General features: G+C 58.0%; 2 protein-coding genes across 7 annotated transcripts; both read left to right on the top strand.

Moving 5' to 3' along the window:
• The first annotated feature begins 829 nt into the window (after positions 1-829).
• Positions 830-9,315, top strand: LOC147039045 (corticotropin-releasing hormone receptor 1-like). Of its 3 annotated transcripts, XM_085903551.1 has the most exons (14): positions 1,442-2,175; positions 2,270-2,346; positions 2,427-2,511; positions 2,990-3,073; positions 3,167-3,292; positions 6,395-6,480; positions 6,792-6,898; positions 7,499-7,619; positions 7,772-7,986; positions 8,063-8,135; positions 8,263-8,348; positions 8,409-8,544; positions 8,621-8,662; positions 9,024-9,315. In XM_085903551.1, exons 2-14 carry the CDS (start codon positions 2,293-2,295, stop codon positions 9,162-9,164), a joined length of 1,356 nt encoding a protein of 451 aa, XP_085759677.1. In that variant the 5' UTR covers positions 1,442-2,175; positions 2,270-2,292; the 3' UTR covers positions 9,165-9,315. The 3 variants fall into 3 exon arrangements, with proteins under 3 accessions (XP_085759674.1, XP_085759677.1, XP_085759675.1); XM_085903548.1 differs by lacking the exons at positions 1,442-2,175; positions 2,270-2,346 and adding an exon at positions 830-1,425; XM_085903549.1 differs by having other exon boundaries at positions 1,442-2,346.
• Positions 9,316-11,810: 2,495 nt separating this feature from the next.
• kansl1a (KAT8 regulatory NSL complex subunit 1a) lies at positions 11,811-21,463 on the top strand. Of its 4 annotated transcripts, XM_085904239.1 has the most exons (16): positions 11,811-12,097; positions 12,677-12,876; positions 15,562-16,873; positions 17,447-17,588; positions 17,749-17,811; positions 17,962-18,050; positions 18,121-18,259; positions 18,348-18,504; positions 18,594-18,749; positions 18,910-19,068; positions 19,250-19,386; positions 19,474-19,598; positions 19,666-19,723; positions 19,857-19,969; positions 20,048-20,282; positions 20,384-21,463. In XM_085904239.1, exons 3-16 carry the CDS (start codon positions 15,633-15,635, stop codon positions 20,594-20,596), a joined length of 3,027 nt encoding a protein of 1,008 aa, XP_085760365.1. In that variant the 5' UTR covers positions 11,811-12,097; positions 12,677-12,876; positions 15,562-15,632; the 3' UTR covers positions 20,597-21,463. The 4 variants fall into 4 exon arrangements, with proteins under 4 accessions (XP_085760365.1, XP_085760366.1, XP_085760364.1 ...); XM_085904240.1 differs by lacking the exons at positions 11,811-12,097; positions 12,677-12,876 and adding an exon at positions 13,013-13,757; XM_085904238.1 differs by lacking the exons at positions 11,811-12,097; positions 12,677-12,876 and adding an exon at positions 13,013-14,069.
• The last annotated feature ends 295 nt before the right edge of the window (positions 21,464-21,758 follow it).

Raw genomic sequence — 21,758 nt, 5'->3', positions numbered from 1 at the left:
TTACTGCTGCGCATGTTGCCTGATTGAAGAGAAATTGTCTTGCAGATTTGGGGGACGGCGTCGGGAGGGGGCGGATGCTCGGGTGGCCGCTCGCAGCATTGGCGCACTCGCAGCTGCAGGCAAGGGGATTAAAATACCCGCGTTACGCAAGTCCCGACAAGGAAAACACAGCTGCTTCGACCATGACGAGCCGCCGTTTGTCCCGTCCGACCGACACTCGCGGCCGGCCAATGGGCGCTGAGCCTTTGTTTGCTCGTCCACATTCGGCCTCCTTTCTTCTCCAACCTCCCGGAAGCATCACTCTCAGTTCCCCTGACCCTCGAAGGCAGCGACGTGCCCCCCAGAGCACAAAAGTCCCAAAGGCCGCATCGTTTGCCATTCGTCGGCAACGTCCTTTTGCGTGGCCGGACTGGCATTTGCCGCTTCCTCCTTCAGCCGTGGCTTTTGTTGACGTGAATGAAGGACCATTGACGGAAGTGGTCGTTTGACTTTCGGGCCGGTCCCAAAATGGCGGTGACCGTTTGCAGAAGCAGACGTTTGCGACCGTCTTCTCTGGCCGGACCGTGGTTCAGACAAGGCACCGCGGCAGCCTCTGCTGGTTTCCTTCATTTGCTGACGCATTTGTCGGCTCGTTCTCGACTCGACTCGGCTCCTCTCCTCTTATTTGGCCCTGGGTTCATTGTCTGGCCGCTCTGTTCGCCGTTTCTTGAACTGCTTTACGAGTTGTCGGACTTGGCAGAATCTCGCCGCTGATGGAAGGACAACGACTGCTGACGTCATCACCATTTCTGGTGGCCGTGTTCAGAAACGCGCGTGCGCGTGCCAAGCGCCTTAGCCCCTCCCACTTTGGCGCCGGTCCAAATGGGAACACGTCAGTCACTTGGGTGCAGGCGACGGCGGGCGGGCAGGCAGGCAGGCAGTTGTGCTTTCTTCCTGTCTCGCTTTCGCTGCTGCACAACTTTGGCGCCCCGACTGACCGACCGAGTGGCTCTCTTGTGCTGGAACCTTGTCACCTTTCGCCGCCATTCATCGCGAGGCGGCGGGCGCGCCTCTCGCCTCGGGTGGGCGGTGCGCTGACGCGCGTGTCCGCGGCGCGTCACCGCCAGCTGGATGTGCCGACGCGTCGTGGACTTGTGGTCACGCCGGCAGAAGGACAAGAAGAAGAAGGAGGACGACGACGGACGGACAGGGAGGGAGAGGAACGATAGGCAGGCGGCCGGCCGGCCGGCCGGCTGGCCGCAGACGACAACACTCCTCCACCTGGCAGCCCCGCCCCCCGCGCTGTCCAATCCAACACCACTCCAAGTGGTGCCCGTGAACGCAACATACGCTCTCCCTCATGAGCGTGGCAACTTGTCTTCTTTTTCTCCTTCTCTTTTCTTCCTGTCCTGGGAACGATGTGAGGGCAAAATGTTTGTCCTCCGGGTGAGTGAGTTGTTTTCTTCCCTCCCTCTTTCGATTACTCGATTGATTGCTGCGTGCACACGTGAGCTCGTTTGCGCTTTTGTCCCGCTGCTTCCTTGCGTGTCCCCAAAGCGCGTCAGCGTAGCGAGAGGTGAGCAAAGGGAAAGAAAGGCTTTCCCCCCCAACTTTCTTTCTGACGAAACAATCTTGCGCAGCTTTGTTGGGATGTAGCGAGGGCAGCCAGCGGCGAGAGCAGGTCTCGCGATAGAGAGCGGGTCTCGCGCAATCAAATGAGCGGACGGTCACGAAAGGTCGCCTTCTCTGACCATCATCTGTCATGGTGTTCAGTGAACTTTCCAACGTCGCGCTCAAGCGCTGTGCTGCTTTTGGACTTTTCGGTTGACACAAAGTCGGCTTCATCGGAGCCCACGACACGCGCTCGCTGGACAAACAAACAAACAAAACGTTCTCATCGTAACGTTGCTTCGGGTTCCCGTTTGGATGCTTTGCTGGGAACGTTCCGGTGGGCATCTGCCGCGCGGGGAGTCGCAATGTTCCAGTCTGGACCTCGGAGACACTCTGGTTAGGATCTTGCGGTCGGGATCTTCAGATCACGACGTCACGCTCAAGAGTTGTGACAGGTCTTTGAATGGCGAGGTTCCGCTCGGGATTTTCCCGTCCCCCCGATGTTTCCGCACGCTCGTCCGGGTGGCACCAAAGCCATCTGAGATGAAAGCGCAGCTGCGATCTGCTTGGAAAAACATTTGACACGTGAGCTGACAGACGGCGCACCAAGGCAGGCACGCCTCGGCGTGCGTGACCTTGACACGACACGTCCTCCCCGTGTCACGCCGTGTTGTTCCAGCTCGATTGAGCAGGGAGGCCCAAATGCAAAACAAAAGGAGCGTTCCCAATCTGCTGAAACAATTTCCCGGGCAAAAGGTCGGCGCGCGTCAAAGCGCCCGGCGGGCCTCGCTCGGCCCGACTTTCCGCCGTTGTGACGTTTGCGTGCATTTCTGCAGATGTGCGCCGCCTTCTTGGTCTTCCTGCCGCTGGGCCGCCGGGCCGATTTGACGTGCGAGGTGGCGGCCGCTGACTCCTCCTCCGGTAAGAGTTTCACTTTGACTCCATTCTCAACAGATGCGCCTTGCATCAATGGATTGGGATTTGTTCAAAAGAAGCGGTCCTAAACACGTGACTTGAGTGGCTTTGACGTCTCAAAGGGTGTTAAAGTCAACGCCGGCCCGCCCTCCGGTCCGGTGTTGTCCAAGGCGAGGCCCGGGGACACGAGCGCCTTGGTCTTTGCTGCGGTGGCGGGCGCTCGTGTGGCCGCGGGGGATCCCTGTCACCGTCGCTTAGCGTTGCCCTTAAACGCAGCACGCACGGCCGTGCACACGCCGTTTTGAACATTGATTCGCTAACCTTGAAAGGCGCACGTATCGGAACGCTCTTTGGCCCGACCGAGCGAGCTTGTGTCGTGCAGGGACATTGCCGTCAGAGCGCAGGCGAGGGTTGGGGAGGAGGGCTCCGAAAGCGTTCGCTCTTGACCGGCCCGGCCCCCACCTGGCCTCCTTTCTTTTTGCAGGACAATGGCTGGAATCGTCCTTCTGGAACGAGACACAGAGCAACGGCAGCGTCGCACCGAGCGACGGCAGCGTCGCACCGAGCGGTGAGCCGACGACGCGCCGGGTGACCGCGTGCGTGTCTGTGAGCATGCGCGCGGGCGCGAGCACGCGCAAGCTAAGCCGGCCGGGTCTTGCAGTTGTGGACGCGTACTGCGAGGCGTCGCTGGACGGCATCGGCACCTGCTGGCCCCGCAGCCCCGCCGCTCACGTGGTGTCCAGACCTTGTCCCGAGATGTTCTACGGCGTCCGCTACAACACCACCAGTAAGAACAGCGCCACCTAGAGCATGTGCCGCCATCAAAGGCATCTTCAAACAAGTCGCACAAACAAAGACAAACGTTGCGGCGCGCCCGCGGGCTCGTGTGTGTTCGCCTTTGTTTGCACAAATTAGCTTGAGCGTTCAAATTGGCCAAAAGACAGAAAGGGGAAGAAAAATGAGGACGCACGGGGGCGGCGACACGTGCTCGGACACGTGATGATGTCATCGGTTTATGCCCATGTCGTGGGTTAGTGACGTCTTTCTTGTTGTTGTTTTGTTTTGCCGCTCCAGGCGTCATCCTTTGTCATGTCGGCAGCCGAGCGAGCGTATGCGCAGGGCCGCTAATTAGCCTAAGCGTGGCCATTTTCTCGCCTCGTGTTGACATTTAAAAAAAAAACAACAACAACACACAACATCAATGTGAATCTCATCAAAGTCGGAGGAGGGCAGACAGGCTGGGCTAACGGCTAATTCATGGGTCGGCGTCGGGACGATTGCGCTCAGCCGTCGGGCGTGGCCGATCTTCTTCCTTGGCGTGCTAAGAGGGCTAACTCATCCGTTAGCGCGGCTGGTGTCGGCGGCAAGGTCGCGCGGACATTTGGGAAGCTATCGATAGCGCCCGGGTGGCGTTATTGATTGCGGAGTATTCTTAAGCGCTCTATTCTTAACTCTCGGTTAATTATTCATACTTGCTGAATATTTAACGAGGCCGGAAGCCAGGTCACGTGACTCTTTTGCCATCGGTGTCAACATCAGTCACGTTAGCGACTTTGCTGGCTGGTAATTACGCAAGCGCACACGGGCAGGCGCTGGTGGCATTTGCTCGCCAACGTCGGGGCCTTCTCGTTGGGAACCTGCGCTCTGGCGATGGATGTCATTTTCCAAAAGTCCTGATGCTCTGTTGGGGATCTCCGGTTCCCATCGTCATAGGCTCAATGGCAGTGTATGACGTGCCAGAGCGCAGAACGGGCCGAAGATGATCACGCTTTGGTTTCTCTCTAAATATATCTTGTCCATTGTGTGCGGCGTTCCATGAATCATCTCGCCGGAATCGGGCCGGATTTCCAAAATTAGATTTCGACAAATCCCGGATTTAGCCGGCCGGCTCTGTTTGCCGCTTCTGCTTTTGTTGACTTTTCTTCCTTTGATTGGCAGTCCCGTTCCAGAAGCATCTCTGACATTCTCCACCACCCAGAGCAGCACCACTGCTAATATGCGTTCACACGCAATCGGCCCACCACCCAAACCAACGCAACGCACCGCTCCACTTATGTGATGGGCTCAACTTGCTGGATGTGCAGAGTAGCCCCCCCCCCCCCCCCTCCCCTCGCCAGCCCCATTGTAACCCCCCCTAATGACTCACACTGCTGATTTGTGCACTTCAAGATGGAGATGCGAGTGTTCTCCAACTAATAAGCCTCCGCACCGGCAGTCAGTTCCCTGCGGTGCAGTAGGAATGTGTTCCGCTTTCTGTCTTTTGGCCCAAATGCAAAGAGGAATTTTGCGCACCGTTTCTGTCGCTAGCCTCCAAAGTAGCAGCAAAGTTTTTGTTTGCGCCCGCCCGAGCTCTTGACTTGTTGCACAAACGACAGCCGAGAGCGGGTCGGGTGGGGTGGGGTGGGTCCAACGCCGCTGAAAACGTTGCGCAGACAGCGCTTGGAGTGGCTCTCGCGTGGCTGAGATGAGCCGGCGCCACCGCACAGAGCAGAGGTGGCTCGCACCTTTGCGTAAGCAGAGTCTTGAGTTACCACGGCTACCAAACAGGACCGGCCCGCCCTTCCTATTCCCGGGAGTGGAAATTGAGGAGGGAGGGGAGGTGTGGGCCGCGGTGCAGATGACGCGCCGCATCCCACACGCCAATTTGGCACACCTGCTCGCCACGGATGAGCGCTGAAATATGAGCGTCTGAGCTCGGAAGCGCAAAGCGGCTTCCCTGTCGGCAAGGTCGCGGCTGGCCGGACGCTCAAGCGCAGGCTGGAGAGAACGTTTCCCCGACCGGCTGCTATTTTTAGACGGCCGCCAGCACGTTAGCGCTTGCGGGCTCCGCTGCCAAATATTTGCATGGAGGCATTGCCGCATGCGGCATATATGCGGCGGCTCCCCGGATTCAAGCGTGCAGTCAGCCAATAGGCTGATGCTGTGCGGGCCGCCGCTGCCTGACATTGCCGTCGTGCAGCGAGCGAGAAACAAGATGCATCCCATTGATGACAGATGGAAGAAACGTGGAGCGGGCTGCCGCATACTCCAGTCTTCCCGAGATCCACTTTTGCAATAGGTCACCAAAGCAAACGCATAGGTTTCCGCCACGCAGCCAGACGGCGACCGACGGCGTGTCTCCGTGACTACTTTGCCTTTTTCTTTCTGGCAACGTGTGATGTCAGCGGATTGGCGCGCGTCTAGGAGCTATCTGGCAATTTGCTCTGAGGTGGGTCTTTATGGAGTTGGCTCAGGTCCAGCGAGTGACCGGCAAGAGCGGAGCGGCCGCCGCCGCCTGCGAGACCAATCTGGAGCGGGGCGGCGGCAGATCCGTGTGGCTTTGGGGACTGGAGCGTGACGGGGCTAATCCTGATGCCAGATGACGTTTCCCCCTTGGGCACCGCGTGGCTATTTTTAGAAGGCAGGCAGGCCGCGAGTACGTTAGCGCGCCGACACCCTCGGGCTACGCTCTCTCCTCACGTGCCGCCTGATGTTTGGTTCCGTTGGCTTTTGGTCTCTGCCCAGCGTTACCTGACAAGACTTTGTCGCCCTGTCAATCATGTGAGAAAGGACGCAACGGCGCTCGCTCGACACACCCGTGTTGACAACGCGCACAAGCAGATGCTGACATTGAAGGCGCACAAAAAGGCGGCACGGCACGCCAACCTAATTCATGTTTTCACTTTCAAGTCGTTTGGTGTCTTTGTGTCGGAATGAATGGCATTTTCAGCTGTTTGTCATTTCGATTCATAATCTTGTCGTCATGTTGCTCCCATGTGACGTGCCGCGCGCGCGCGCGCGTGTGTGTGTGTGTGTGTGTGTGTGTGTGTGTGTGTGTGTGTGTGTGTGTGTGTGTGTGTGTGTGTGTGTGCGTGTGTGCGTGTGTGCGTGTGCGCGTGTGCGCGCACAGACAGCGTATACAGGAAGTGCCTGTCCAACGGCACGTGGGCTCCCAAGGGCAACTACTCCATGTGCAAGGCCATCCTGCACCAAGAGGTGAGCCAAAGCCACAATGCTTGCCATACATAGTCAACCTAAAGGCCAAACGGTGGCGCCGGCCGGGTCCGCGAGAAGGAAGCTCGGTGGCTGGTGTCAAACGACATCGTGTCTGCCGTCAAACGACATCGTGTCTGCCAGCCAGCATTTGTGAGAATCGGGGGAGCCGACGTGCGGATTAACGCTGTTAATCCCTCGCCTGCGTGTGACACACAAAGCCCAAAAAAAAGAGCTGATGCCTCTGAGCGGTCTTTGGGCCTCCCCGTCCCAAATGGTTGACGACCACTCCGTGCGCTTGTTGGCCTTTTCAGAAAAAGGGCAAGATGCACTACCAGATGGCGGTGATCATCAACTTCCTGGGACACATCATCTCCATGCTGGCGCTGCTGGTGGCCTTCTTCCTCTTTCTGTGTTTGAGGTGAGCAAAGTGGAACAAAGAGGACCCTGGGGGGGGCAGGTTGGGTTTGCAGGGGGTCATCAATCCGAGCCTGACTTGGCAAGTGTGAAAAGCGCAAAAGCCAAAAAGGCGCGTTTATGCACAAGTCGTGTTGGGACGAGCCGCCGTCCCTCGGGTGGGGGCGGGAGGCAGGGAGGGAGAGGCGCGTGCCACAAATTGGAGCAAAACCACTCCAGAAAAAGAGACGAGACTTTGGGCTTGCAATCTCCATGTGCCCTGATGGCCACTCAGTCATTGGTGACCATGTTGACTTTTTGTCAAGCAGCGTGAGCCCCCTCCCTCCCTCCCTCCCTCCCTCCCTCCCTCCCTCCCTCGAGGCTTGAAGCAAAGACACTTTTTGCCGCTCCCGCCTCCCCATCGAGCGCACCTGTCAGCCGAACGAGCGTGAAAGGTCAGCCGCCATGTTTTGGGCGCCATCCTTCCTTCCTTCCTTCCTTCCTTCCTTCCTTCCCTTCCTTCCTTTGCGCGGCTGGCTCGCCGCCCTCATCCGTATCCGGGGAGTACAAAAGGCTTCACGGAGAGCACGGCGGGGCCGGCCGCTCAAGGCGCTTTTTCTGGCAGGAGTATCCGCTGCCTGAGGAACATCATCCACTGGAACCTGATCAGCGCCTTCATCCTGAGAAACGCCACTTGGTTCGTGGTGCAGCTCACCATGAGCCCCGAGGTGCACGAGAGTAACGTGGTAGGTGTGATTGGAAGCGCTGCTGGCGGGCTGGCTGGCTGCTGGCGGGCTGGCTAGCTGCTGGCCGGCTGGCTGGCTGGCTGCTGGCCGGTAGGCCGGCCGGCTGACTGACTGGCTGGCTGCCGTCATCATCTCACTTTGACCTTTTGAAGGTGTGGTGCCGCCTGGTCACGGCCTGCTTCAACTACTTCCACTCCACCAATTTCTTCTGGATGTTTGGCGAAGGCTGCTACCTTCACACCGCCATCGTGCTCACGTACTCCACCGACAAGCTCCGCAAGTGGATGTTCATCTGCATCGGCTGGTGTATCCCGTTCCCTATCATCGTGGCCTGGGCCATCGGGAAGCTCTACTACGACAACGAGAAGTGCGTTCTGCTCGGTCGGCTTCACCGAAGGCCGCTTTTGCGCTGACGCCGTCCGTCTGCCGCCGTCCGTCCACAGGTGCTGGTTTGGAAAGCGGGCGGGCGTTTACACGGACTATATTTACCAGGGTCCAATGATTCTGGTTCTGGTGGTGAGTCGCCTTCTCGCGGAAGTGTCCAGAGCGGCCCCTTAAGAAGCGCCTTTTGGGCGTCTACGTTGGCAAAGTCAACCAAGGTGGCGGGCGCATTCACTGATGTGGCTGCGCGTGCCTGTTTCAGATCAACTTCATCTTCCTCTTCAACATCGTCAGGATCCTGATGACCAAACTGCGAGCGTCCACCACCTCGGAGACCATTCAGTACAGGTAAACGCGGGGGGGGGGGCGCCGGCGGGAGGCTCACCCCCACCCCAATTGTCCTGGTAGGAAAGCAGTGAAGGCCACGCTGGTGCTGCTCCCCCTTCTGGGCATCACCTACATGCTCTTCTTCGTCAATCCCGGCGAGGACGAGATCTCGCAGCTGGTCTTCATCTACTTCAACTCCTTCCTGGAGTCCTTCCAGGTACGCACGCCAGGGCTCTCGTTCGTTCGGCCGGCCAGCGCGCTGACCTTTGGCCCTTTCTGCATCCGTCCCGCAGGGCTTCTTCGTATCCGTCTTTTACTGCTTCCTGAACAGCGAGGTAAGTTAGGCCACACCTCCGTTACCGCCGCGTTGCCGTGACGACCGCCCGCCCGCCTGCCGCGCAAATAATTCTGGAAATGGTTGCGTGCCCTTTTTGACCTTGCGCAAAGAGCCGCACGCGCGCTCAGACAAGGTGGCGCTCCGGGATGCCTTGGCTGGGTCAAGCTGCGGTCGCCATGGCAACAGCCAAGTGACCAACAACGGCGGCGGCGAGAGCTTTGATGGCTCACGCCCGCCGGATATTGTTTGCGGCCGGAACGAGGTGGCGAAGCCCACGTCTCGTCTTCATCCGTCACGTCACGCATGTCGGGGAGGAAAGGCTTTGGCTGCAGAGTGAAATTGTGCGCTCCTTCCTTCAGGTGCGCTCGGCCGCCAGAAAGCGCTTCCGCCGCTGGCAGGAGCAGCACTCCATCCGGGCCAGGATGACGCAGGCCGTGTCCATCCCCACCTCGCCGTCGCGGGTCAGCTTCCACAGCATCAAGCAGTCCACCTCACTGTGAAAAGTCCAGCAAGATTATGGGGGCCGGCCAACCGGCCCGGGTCTCGGCCTCGCTCGCTCGCTCGGCTTTTCGCACATTCCGCACTTTGGTGCAAAGTTCTTTTCCCGCCCCGAACACGTGCGCGGCGGCATTTATTCAGTGCGGGCGTGTCACTTCCTGCGTCCTAAAAAGGCAAGTGCTAAGCTACGCTAGCGAATGCTAAACTAAGATAACAAACGCGAGCGAGCGCGCGCTCCTTTGTGCAAGAGCGCCACAGAGCAGCCGGCACGATTGGCCTCCTCTGTCAGTTAGCAAAGGCTAAGTTCACCTCGAGAGAGCCAGGCGTGAATAGGTTGTCAGCGGCGTGCATGGCGCAAAACAACGTGGCGAGCTTCCCTTCACCCCGTTCCCAATGTGGTCCAAACGGCCGCTTGTCTGCTCCGCTCCGGCGCTCTTGGTCTCCTTCCGTTGACTTGACGCGGTAAGATCCGTTGAGATGGTATTCTTCTCATTCCTGCCATTTGAGCATTTGATTGCGCGCCGCTGAAGAATCCTCTTTTTAGCCCCCCCCGTCAACAATGCTCTTGTTCAACAAGGTCTGGAAAAGCTCTGGGGGGCGGCTTTGCGTACCTTGCAGACTTCCTGCTTCCATCAGTCACATGATACGGCGTTGGTTCTATTTAGTTTTCTTGATTTGACAACCCCAAAGTCACATGCAAAACTTGTCATTTGCGCTCTCAAACAACGTGAAGCCAGACACACACACACAAACGGCGACTTTGCCAAATGCGCAAGCTTCCTCTGGAGTCACGCAAGGCACATGTGCACCTTGCTCAGTTGCGTTTGCTGGCTTGATCACTTGACCTCAAACCAGAAAGCACTTGACCAGAAAGCCCTCACTTGCACTCAACGGCCAAAACAGTCCAAGAACCGCTCACAGACGCGTGCAATTTACAAGTCCAAAAATGAAGCCCTTTATGTGGTGTTCAAGGTTTACCCTTTTCCTAATAAAGTGTGTGTGTAGCATTGACAACAAAACCAAACGCACTTGTCTGTCTTTATTGGTGGAAGCAACACAATGCATGGATGGCACGCGCTCATCTGCAAGTGACCGGCTGGCCGTTTGCCTCCGGAGCCCCCTGAGAGCATGTCTGCATTTGGAGCATCTTGTCATCCTTTTAAGCTGTGTGTGTGTGTGTGTGGGGGGGGGGGCGCTGCCACTTGACACCCTCCCCCCATCCTTCATTTTAGAGGACAGGCCGATGCAGCAGCAGCAGAGTGCAGCATCATTACAACAGCAACAAAAGACGACCTTTCGCCTTGCGTTTGCAGCATTTGCTGCTCGCTAGCTTGGCGCACCTTTAGTCCTCTCCAAATAGCACCGGCATGACGTCACCCAAACCTCCTGCTGCTTCTAAACAAAGTGCAGATCACTGTAAAAACCAAAGCAAAAAACTGAGCGCTTGAGGAAAAAAAAAAATCAAGCGTATGAGTTCTTCATGGAAATGCTGCTCACAAGATCGCTCATAGTTATTGGCCATAAGGACCCTTGGAAAAGCGTCGTGGTTTAAAAGCCGAAACGCAAGTGACGTTGCAGGCCGGGGATCAACCGGCCAATCTCAAAATGGATGAAAAAGACTTTCACGAAAACAATGATTAGCCTTTCTGTCTTTGTAGAAACATTTCACGTGGGTTCAATGTGCCAACTAATTTCGAAGACAGTTCTCTCCTATTTGAACGCAGCAAATGTTTTGCAGGTCAGCGACGTGATGACGTCAAATAGGAAAGGCGCCGTCGAAGTCATCTCACCTTGACCGGGCCTGACGAGGCCGAGCACCGAAGGTTAAGGAAAGCTGTGGCTGGCCTCAGGTTGGGGCGGGGCGGGGTGGGGCGATTTGTCCTCCCCACAAGGCCAGGGTGAAGGCGCGCACTGAGCCCGCGCGCCCGCTCGCCCTGCCTTGCTTGCCCTGCCTTGCTTGCCCTGCCTTGCATGCCCTGCCTTGCATGCCCTGCCTTGCATGCCCTGCCTTGCATGCCCTGCCTTGCATGCCCTGCCTTGCATGCCCTGCCTTGCATGCCCTGCCTTGCATGCCCTGCCTTGCATGCCCTGCCTTGCATGCCCTGCCTTGCATGCCCTGCCTTGCATGCCCTGCCTTGCATGCCCTGCCTTGCATGCCCTGCCCTGCCCGGTCTTGACTGCTGCTTTTCATTGTGGCGCACTTCCGCCATCTAGTGCCACTTTATTGTGACTACTACTTGACGTGTTGGGAGACTCGTTAACGTGCCCGTAGCCGTTTACATGTGGCGTGCGCTCCAAGGATGACACCCCAAGTGAAGCCTACAGTATATATCATCAATCCAATTGGCTGCATTTGACGTCATCATTCCAAAATCTAAATTGATCCATATTAGACTGAATCGTCACCTCAGATCAGATGACCGACCACTTGGGCCCACTGTACTTTCGATTTGCATCATTAAGGTGTCACTCTGATCAACGTTTATAAAAAAAAAAAAAAAAAACGCCTTGCAACGGTGTTGATTATATTCAAGGCCTTGAACCCGAACGGCCCGGGAGTCTTATTTTTTTTTTTTTTCTTTTTGATATGACAGTAAAGTATCGAATGCATGCCGAAACAGCGCTTGGTGAGACGAGACTAGCTGGCTCATTCGTCTGTAGGGAATTCACAATTCTCCATTTGAATCGGCCATGTACCACTTTTCACAGAACACAATTGTCGCGTATGCATGCCATTGGTTTGGTTTGGTTTGGTTTGGTTTGGTTTTGTCGTTGTATCATGCGCTCAACTTTGGTCGACATTTCCGCTAGGCGGGGCATGCAAACAGATTGGCAGCCACGCGAGCCAATGGGAATCTGGGAGATGTTGCCACTAACCTATGGGAGCGCAGGGGCTCGGTTTGCTCTCGTCAACGCTTCGGAACGGGACAAGCGGGTAAGTAACAATTTTGCCTGCTTATTTGTTGAAAATCATCGAATGCCACACTTGACGCGACCACACGAGCCGTTTACCTCCAACATCGACTACCCGCTCGGAGCAAGGTTGACGTTCTCAGCTCACTTTTCAACCTGAAGTCATGTAAAAGTCGCTGAGGGTTAGCCTAGCTTAGCCTGCTCTCGCTCTTGGTTAGCATTAGCTTCGCTGCTAAACTGTTCTCCAGAAATCAGAACTTGACCCCGGGAGCGATCAGTGATGCGCATCAGCCACGAAAAAAAGTCATTGTTGTAACTTGTCACCGCTCAACGGTGGCATGAAGGAGCGCAGCGGACAACTTTTTCACGGCTGGCTGGCTCGCAGGCGTGAGGGTTTGGGTTCGAATCTTGGCTTAGGCATTCGTGTTCCGTGCCATCGATGGGCTGGCGACATTTCTCCTCCATTGCATTCCAGCAGTTTGTCTCTGTGCCCTGACAACCAGCCCAGCCAGCCTTTGTCCAGCTTGTTAATCTGCTGTGATTGACTGGCAGTGACCAATCCATTCTTTGTCTACATGTGCCCTAACTTTGGCCGGCCCAGTCCCGGGTGCGAGCCGGGCTCATTTCCAGTCGTCCTACACCCTCACGAGGAGACCAAGCATCAGAATGTCTGCTGCGACAGCTGTCCACCATTGACGTCGGCTGGGTCCCTGTCGCTTCAGGCGCCATCCGGTTGTCGACTCGCGGCGCGTCGGAATACGTTTCACCGACGGCGGCCGGACGACGAGCATGGACTCGAAGGTACGACCTTTGTTTCGCACGCTTTGAGTTGTGTGCTGTGCTGCTGTTTGCATGTGTCAAAATGTTCCCACGTTGTTTCGCACGGGCGTACAAGAAAAAAAGTCAAATGAGCTGAAACGAGGATTGGACAACTCAATTGAGACGTCAGCGCTGGTTGTGTTTAGTAGCGCCTCACTTTGCTGCCATGATGTCAGTGGAAGAAGCGCACATCAGCAGGGGCGGAAGCTGTTGCGCCTTGAAAACAATTGTGCAAAAATAACGTGGAAATCATCGGCTAGCCTGGTGTACCCACCCTTTGCACCTAATTAGAAGTCAAGGCAGAGATTGATTGGCCAGATACTTATGTAAAGTTTATTTGAAATATACTTCAAGTGCAATGACAAGGTAAGTAAACACCGAAGCAAGAACATGGAACAAGTCCAAAGGTTTCCAAAAGTGTAGCGTCACGAAAAATCTAAGTTTATGTGAAAAGGAGAAGCTTTCCAACGTAGGGATGGATATCTTCTTGCAAATGTACTCGAGTATAGTAACCAGGTAGCGAAGACTCGGCGTTTGTGGTGCGAATGTGATGTTTGAAGCCTTTATGTCGTCCATTGTTGTCATTGTTATTGTTTTGTGCGCTTGCCCCTCGCGGTGAGGCGCGGTACTGCCGAGGCCGCCTCTTGGCAGCCTTTTTTTGCGCACGCGCAGTGGGGCGCTCGTGTGTTTGTCAGCTCAAAGCCGAGCGAGCAGCTAGCCGCCATTTTCTCAGCGTCTCTTCCGAAAAGCAGAGAAAAAGAGCAGCGCCCACCGCCCGCCCAACGGCTTTCAGCCCGTCGTAAATCGGCAATTTGGCCGAGGCTCGGCCGGAAAGCCTCTCTATTTACCGGACCCACGGCCCGGTAGGACTCGTTCGACGGCCTTGTGCTGAAATCGGGAAGGCAGGAAGGAGAGCGAGGCTGCGAGCGAGCAAGGTGGAGATCGTTGATTCGTCCATTGCCTGGATCCGGAACGAAGCCGAGTGGCCCCCGTCGGGCGGGCCCCCGGTTGCATTTTGGGGGCAAATTGATGGCCTAGAGGTCGATTCCAGCCGCCTTTTTGCCCCCCACCCCTTGCTCCCCCCCTCCCCTCCCACAGCACCCCCACCCGTCCCCCGACCGGAGTGCAGGGAATTGTTGGGCGAATTCCCTCGGATAGTGCGAGCTCGTCACGTGGTAGGTTCCTCCTTTTTCTTTGTTAGCAGCAGCTAGCTCGCTCTTCTTCCTGTTGCTCCGCCACCGCCGCCTCCCAACCTGTCCGCGCCTTAGCGGGCCAACGAGCGAGGGAGCAAGCGAGCGCCTCGCCGTGCGGGGCCGCGAGCGCACGACGTTGTTCCGGGACGAATTGGCCAAACGTTGCCTTGCGTAATGAGGCGTGCCGCGCCTGCCCGCCCGCCCGTCCGTCCTTGGCGCCGTTGGCGAGCTGTTAATTGAACGGATGCGGGATCCCGTCGTCGTAACGATGCTCGCGGTGGCCTTTCGGTTGGGGCTCTGGTCGCGTGTGTTGCATCAGCAGCAGCCGTCGCAGAGCTACCGGCTAACGTTAGCAGTCTTGGTGACATTTCTTCTGGTTGTTGCCGGCGGGCGGGCGTGCGTCATGTAAACACCAGCCAGACATTTGGGTGCTTGTCGGAGGCAGCACGACGCGCGTTTTGCCGTTTGTGCTTGTATGGTAAAAGGCAGATTACATAATGCGCCTGGGAAGCCCCAACATGGCGTGGCGACGGCCGCGCGCGGCTACCGGAGAGAGACTGCAGTCTAAAGGCATGCGATGGACGGCCAAGCCGTCATGTTGCTCCTCATGTCGCACACGCAATGACTCCTTTGACACAATGTGAAGCAGACGCCGTGACGTCACGGGGCCTCAATCCACCGATTTAGCGGGACGCGTGGACGTAGCCTCCCTCCCTCCCCCGCTTGCCGGTGTGACGGGCGGCTGAGTTTTCAAACCATTCCTTGACTCGGATGGAAGAGAAGCTCAAACGAACCCGCTTCTTTGTGCACTTGTCTCCAGCACGCTCGCCAGTGTAATTTTCCACTCCTCGTGCTCTGTGTATATACAGTTCATGTTTTGTACATCTGTTCTGAGACCATTTTGCTCAGCCGTGGCGTGGGAGAGAGAAACGATGAGACCGTGTTGGTTTCTTTCTCTTCAGCTTTGGGTTCATTTGAACGGCCGGCACGACCAAAAGGCTCCATCAGAAAAGAAACGCCGGAATAGCCATACAGTTGCGAAGATGGTGGCGGGAAATGGCGAGCTATCGTCTCGTCACTCGTAGGACCGCTTGTTGTTGCCCTCGCTATTTGGAAACGCGTATTGATTTGTGGGGCAAATTATGGATTTGAGAGGTTTGGGCCGGCCATACGTGAACAAATTGGACTTTCGAACAAATGGGAAGTCGGGAAAAAAATAACGTTTCCATTTTAGTCGGCTTTTATTTAGCATCTTGGCAAAAGCTGTTCAGTCTAGAGCAGCGCTTGCTCACCGTTTTCTTTTACTGTCACACCTTGCCCGCCTGTCTCTCCATTTTCTTCTTCATTTTGTTTTTGGGCCCCGTACTATGGACGACGGGCCTCCGCTGGTCCCCTGGATGTAGTTTGGCGCCAGATAGCTCTCGTATCGGTCCGGTACTGACTGCATGCTCTCGTCTCTCTTGTGCCCACCCAGGCTGTCCTCCGAAGGGGCAGTAAGCGGGGGGGGTGGAGCAGCAGGCCGCTGTGCCCGTCCCTCTGCACTGCATGGCTGCGATGGCGCCCGCTCTCACCGACGCCCCAGCCGAAGCTCACCACATCCGCTTCAAACTGGCCGCCCCGTCATCGAGTTTGTCCCCGGCCAGCGCCGACAACCACGCCAACGCCAGCAACATCCTCATCCACGCCGGAGGCGGCCCCGCCAAGTGTAAGGTGGCCCCCGAGGACGACCAGCAGCAGCAGCCGTCGTCGCAGCCGCCGCCGTCCCAGGGGGACTCCCTGGGCAAGCTCCAGCCCCTGGTGGCATCCTACCTTTGCTCTGATGTGACTCCCGTGGCCTCAACCAAAGAGTCCATCACGCTGCAAGGGGTTCTCATCAAACAGTCAGTCCTGAAAAGCGGCAGAATCTTGCCGAGCTCGCGGCTCAACGGCGGAGACTTCCTGCTGAGGAAGCGACACGCCATCGAACTGTCTGGAGACCAGCTCAAAAGCCTGATGAGCACCAACGGCAACCAGCCGGCGGCGCCCGTCAACGGACTGGCCAAGAAACTGGCCGCCGGCTCCGGCTGCGCCGTGGCGGCGCTCAACGGCGACAAGCCTCCGGCCCACTCGCACGCGGCCGAGCCCGACGGCCGGCCGCCGCGGGTCGCCGTCAAAGGGAGCCTTCACCGCAAGCGATCGCCGGGACTTTGCCCCAACCCGCAGCAGGCAACCACGCAACAGTCGCCCTTGTCCCAGGACACCCGCAGCCCCGCCGGCCAAGAAGTGAGTTTGGAGCGCGGGGGCCCGAGTCCGGCGCGCTCGGACCGCGAGAGGCCCGGCTGCAGCCGGCGCGGCTCCCCGGCGGACGCTCGAGTCGGGGAGCGCGCCCGGCTCAGCGGCAGCCGGCAGGCGGAGATCGAAGGCCGCCTGCGACGGCTACGCAAGCGCCTGCAGGTTGTCCAGGCCAAGCAGGTGGAGCGCCACGTTCAGCAGCAGCTGGGCGGCTTCTTGGAATCGGCCGTGGGCCGCCTGCTGGCTGGCGGCGGCCGCAAGGAACACGCCTCGGCCCCCTGGAGGACGGGACGCCACTCGGCCGGCGGCGGCGCCAGGGACGGCCTGAGCCGCTTTCTGAAGAGCGGCTCGGTGCCCTCGGAACTGGAGCGCCTGTATCTGAGCGGTTCGGCCAACCTGCGCTCGGTGGAGAAAGCCTTCGACTCGGACGTGACGGAGAGCAGCTCCGGCGGCGACTCGGACCTGGAGGAGGAGGAGCTCACCAGGGTGGATGTGGAGCAGCGCCATGTCAAGATGTGAGTAACGCTGGCCGCTTTTGCTCCAGTGGCGCTTGAAAGCTAGTGCAAATTCAACAGTCGTTACCTTGCCAACAGCCAGACGCAAACGCCGCTCTCGCTCGCGTACTGTCTTGAGCAGCGGCCCGGGCGGGCTCTTTGTCAGGAAGCGTACGCTTGCTCGTGTGCCTCGTCGCAAACATCTGGCTTGTTAGTTCCTCCGCTCTTGTTATGTAACTCCAGCCCCCGCTCCCTCCCTCCCAGCCTCCCTCCCTCCCTCCTTTTATGTAATGACTGCTGCAGTTTCCTGTCTGTCGCTTGCTCTTTGCATTTTACGCTCAAACTTGCGGCGGGAATTCAACATGGCCACAAAGCTGGATTTGACCAAGTTAATGTAAATGGAAGGGCCTCTGGGGTCAATTATTGTGAGTCTCAGATTGTTGTTGGCCCATTTCAATGAACGGGGCGCCGAAGTTTGCGTCGCCAAACGCGCGCCCTGCTCGACCTTCACCTGTCAATCAAATGTGTGTCCTATGCCACTGAGGTGGCGTTACAAAAAAAATCTCGGGCTGACGTTTTGTGTGCGCCGGCCAGATGGAAGCGCGCCGAGAGCCGCTACACGCTGGAAAGGGCGGCCATCATCAGTCACTGGAACTGGTTGCAGGCTCACATCTCCGACTTGGAGTACCGCATCCGACAGCAGACGGACATCTTCAGGCAGATCCGCGCCAGTAAGGTCAGTCAGTCGTAGCTCAACCCTGAGCAAGGAAGTCGGTCCGGAGCGGCCCCACCGATTGACCGAGCAGACTCTGCAATTATTTGGACACGCCGACTGCCCTCGAATGTTCTCATGTGGCACGGCGGTCGGTCTTCATTTGCAAGTTTTTGCTCCGCAGGGCTCTGTGGAGCTGGGTGGCGTCCCGCCTCAAGAAGCCAAGATGGAGCCCGCCAACTTTCAGGTCAAATAATTTCTCTCGCCATTGAGCGCGCCTCGCATGAATGGAGGCGCACCCGGGACAAAATTGAGCCCCTTTTCTTTGGCCGTTTCTTTACGACCGAGCGCAACGTTGACCGCTCATGACTTTGGATGCACGTCTTGCTGCCTGCAGGATGAGTCGTCAGAACGTGTGGAACACCCGGTCGCCACAGAGCCTCGGAAAGCTCAAACCGGGCAACCGGTAAACGGCGTCCTCAGCAGGTACTGGTTGGTGATGACACTGGTGGTGGTGGTGATGATGATGATGACAGAGGCCCAAATGTGGCGGCAGCAGGGCGGGCGAGAGCGTGGACGGCAAGCACCAGCAGGCGGCGGACGGCACGTGCGTGGCGGCGCGTACGCGACCTCTGATTGGCTGGAGGCGGCGGAGGCTCATCCAGCCCAACACGGTGGCCAACCTGACTGGAAAGGTAGCTCGGTTGAGGGGGGGGGGGGGGGGGGGCATCGTCAGCACTCAATCGCCTGCTAAACCAGCATGGAAATGCGCCATCCGTGCAGGCGTCTCGAAGCGGCGGCGCGTGCCGGGTCAACCCCGGCTGCGTGATGTGCGGCGGCCGGCCCGTCCCCAGAGAGGACCCCCAGTTCCACTTGCCCGTCCTCGAGCGCCTGTCCAGAATGGATCTGGGCGTCCACCCCATCCTGTCCTTCTCGGACGGTGGGTCTTGCGCGCACGTTGCTGCGTTGTGCCGCTGGCGGGCGGGCGGGCGGGCAGTGGCTGATGTGCCCTCTTGAATGTCATTGCAGATGTGGCCGTGGGCCTCCGCGTGCAGCAGGCCATGAAGAACTCCTGGAGCGGCAGGTCGCTGGAGAGGAGCAAACCCGTCAAGAAGTTCTCCCTCAAACACAAGCTGTCGTCATGCAAAGAGAAGCACAAGTTTGCCAGCTCGCTCATGGCAGTCAGTGAGTGCACGCACACACGCATCCTCGCGCGCGCACGCTCTCAGGACGGGCTCCCTTTTTGGAAGGCGAGATGCGCTCGCTGGCTGGCTGGCTCGCTGGCTGGCTGGCTCGGACCCTCACCAGCCACTTTGAAGCAATGAACGTCCGCTCGCGCTTTCAGGACTGGGCCACTGCAAGAGTCGAGCCGACAAGTCCAGGCCGCCGGACGCCGCCGTCTGCAAGGCGGAGCGAGCCCACGGCGTCTCTGCGCCGCCCGGACCCTACGACAAAACCTCGGGCCGCAAGCGATTACGAGAGCCCGCGTTGGACAGGAGCGACTGTGAGTCACTCGACCCCCTTCGTGCCACTTTGCAACTTGGAAGGTTTGCACCTTCAACCGGAGGGCCATCTGTGCCACAAAAGCCACAGTTAGAAGTTGCTTGAAGTGGCCCTGCCCTCCCTCTGGCTGCTTTCCACCCCTCCCTGGCAAATGCCTCAAAATGTATGCGTTTTTCCCGCAGCCTCGCCAAAATTCTTTCTGGACTCTGGCGGCAGTGCGGCGTCTTGTCCGGCACTCTCCGGCGTCCACAGCCCCGGCGCGCGACAGCTGTCGACGTCCTCGGACAATGCCGCGCTACCGGCCGCCGCCGGCACAGCCGTAAGAGGGGCGCCGGGCCTGGTCGAGGACCGCCATCCGCGGATGCGCTGACTCGCTGCTGACTCGCTGCTGACTTGTGCACTCCAGCTGCAGCCCGTCAAGAGGAGGCGCGGTGAAAGCTCCTTCGACATCAACAACATTGTCATTCCCATGTCGGTGGCCGCCACCACGCGAGTGGAGAAGCTGCAGTACAAAGAGATCCTCACGCCCAGGTAAGTTGCACGCCGGTCGATCAATAGCGCCCGCGCGCACGCCCGGCTGACTTGTGCGTCTGTCCAGCTGGCGAGCCGTGGACGTCCTGACGCAGCCCGCCGTGCGGGGAGAAGACGAGCGCGAGGTGAGCGAACCAGCGAGCGAGAAGCCGTGTCTTCTCTGGCGCTCGGGTATCCGCCGGTTCCCGTTTGCCTGCTCTGATGGCGCCCGGCCGGCCGGCTACTGACGGACGCCACACGTGTGCGTTGTGTATGTAGGTGGAGGACCTGTCAGACGCGGCCTTCGTCCAGCTGCACCAGCCGTACGAGGACCAGGAGCGGTCTCGCTGGACCTGGATGGCGTTGGCGCCGGCCAAGCGGAGGGGCAGCAGGTCAGGTCCCCGCGGCGACACGCCTGCCCGCCGCTCACGAGCCAACCCCGGAGTGACGGCCTTTTTTTCTTTTTTCAGGTCATATAAGTCGACGGACGGGCGCACCACACCGCTGTTTTGCAGCACCAACCCGCCGACCCCGCAGCCGGCCTCCCCCGAGCCCGGCCACTACCCCGCGTTGCACGACTACGGCCACCTGCCCTCGCCTGTCAGCCCGCCCAGCCCCGACACGCCATGCTCGCGTGACTCTCACCGCCTCGTGTCCAGCGAGGACACGCGATGCTCCACGCCCGACTTGGCCTTTGAGGAGAGGGTACGCTGCCGACGCCGCCTCACCTCTCTCGCTCGCGAAATTCTTGTCGACCCACTCGGTCGTCCCGCGCCCGTCGGTTCCTCACCTGCCCCCTTTTCCAGACGGTGGCGCCGTGGGAGCGGCGCAACTTCCCGTTGGCCGAAGACCCGGCGCCGGAGCCCGAGGCGGACGGCGAGTGCGCCGGCGGGCTCAGGATGGCGAGTTTGTCGGGATGCCACCCCTTCGGCCGGCCCGACTCTGACGACGGCGAGCCGCCTTGTTGCCACGACGACGACGACCACCACCACCACGCCGCTGGCCCCAAGCGGCCGTGAGCGTGCAAACTTGTGCGCTTCCTGTTGTTTGATATTCAAACATCAGTCTAATCCTTTCACAGTTTTTAGTGAATCCGACGCCGATAGACGCAAACGTGTTACAACAAGTCTGATTTGTGTAGTAGGCGAAATGTATATGTGGGGGGGGGGGCTTAGCGGTGTTTTGATATGTTGCGTGTACACTTGTAGCGCACGATGTAGCGACTCCTCCGATATGGCCAAAGGGTGTTTTTCTATCCTTTAGTTTGTTTGTAATTCCCATGTACATTTTAGTGAAGTGACACATAAGATGGGTGGGTGGGTGGGTGGCTGGGTGGTAGAGTCCCCCCCCCCCTTCCCTCCCCTCTCTCCCCCCCAGTAAAAAGGTACATTTAGGATGAAGCCCCCCCAAACACACACACAAACCACCCCGCCCACCCGCCACCACCACCGGAGCAGAGCACTTGTTGTCTTTGGTTTTCCATTCCTGACATGTTTGTATGTCACGTGTTCCAGCGTAACGTTGTCTTTGACTTGTAAACCATTCCTGCTGTACACCCCTTCCCGTGCCCACCCCTATCCCCTCCGGGGGCCGCACTTGTCATAGGAGGCGCTACTAACCCTTGGATAGCAGGGCTCAGGTTGTTCGGGCTCTCGCCGTGCCATCTCACGTTGGTTCCTCCCGTCCGTCAACTCGATGACTATGCAAAACAAAAAGTCAAAAAAAAAGAAAAGAAATCCATAGTTTGCTTTTTGCCTCACCTGATCACTGTTCTTCTCTCTTCAGTAGTGATGGCACATGTTGATGTACCTGTTTGATTGTCTCAGCAGTTATCACTATTGTTTGCTTTTTTGTAAATAGTTCCATTAAAACGTTTGTTTAACTCAGCTACGTTTCGTCTATTCCCAACACCAGCAAAACGTATAGCGCCATCTGCTGGATCTAGAAATGCTATCCACTTAGCAATAGAAAGAGCTGGAAGGGATGTCAATTATTTTTCGAAAGATTTCTGCGGTGTCGTAATAGCACACCAGCGGTTGGCTGGTTGGCTGGCTGTGTCATAAAACCACACAAGCTCGTGCAGCGTGTTCATGGTCCCCAAAATGGGAGCCGACGTTGGTTTTGTGAGTGGAGCACCCAGCAGATGGCGCTATCCCCGTTTGGTTAAGGCCACTTGGATCG

This window comes from Syngnathus leptorhynchus, chromosome 22, assembly GCF_054491065.1.
Source record: "Syngnathus leptorhynchus isolate UIUO chromosome 22, UIUO_Slep, whole genome shotgun sequence".
NCBI lineage: Eukaryota > Metazoa > Chordata > Actinopteri > Syngnathiformes > Syngnathidae > Syngnathus > Syngnathus leptorhynchus.
Note: the sequence above shows the minus strand (reverse complement) of the source record. Positions and strands in the feature narration are given on the sequence as shown.

What these genes read in the sequence shown, in the direction of transcription:
- LOC147039045 (XM_085903548.1), top strand. Translation starts at nt 1,111, where the DNA reads ATGTGCCGACGCGTCGTGGACTTGTGGTCACGCCGGCAGAAGGACAAG. An exon ending in CGTCCGCTACAACACCACCA is followed by an intron (nt 3,293 to 6,394) that starts GTAAGAACAGCG and finishes GTGCGCGCACAG; the next exon opens with ACAGCGTATACAGGAAGTGC. An exon ending in AGGCCATCCTGCACCAAGAG is followed by an intron (nt 6,481 to 6,791) that starts GTGAGCCAAAGC and finishes TGGCCTTTTCAG; the next exon opens with AAAAAGGGCAAGATGCACTA.
- kansl1a (XM_085904239.1), top strand. Translation starts at nt 15,633, where the DNA reads ATGGCTGCGATGGCGCCCGCTCTCACCGACGCCCCAGCCGAAGCTCAC. An exon ending in TGGCCAACCTGACTGGAAAG is followed by an intron (nt 18,260 to 18,347) that starts GTAGCTCGGTTG and finishes CCATCCGTGCAG; the next exon opens with GCGTCTCGAAGCGGCGGCGC. An exon ending in GGGGAGAAGACGAGCGCGAG is followed by an intron (nt 19,724 to 19,856) that starts GTGAGCGAACCA and finishes TTGTGTATGTAG; the next exon opens with GTGGAGGACCTGTCAGACGC.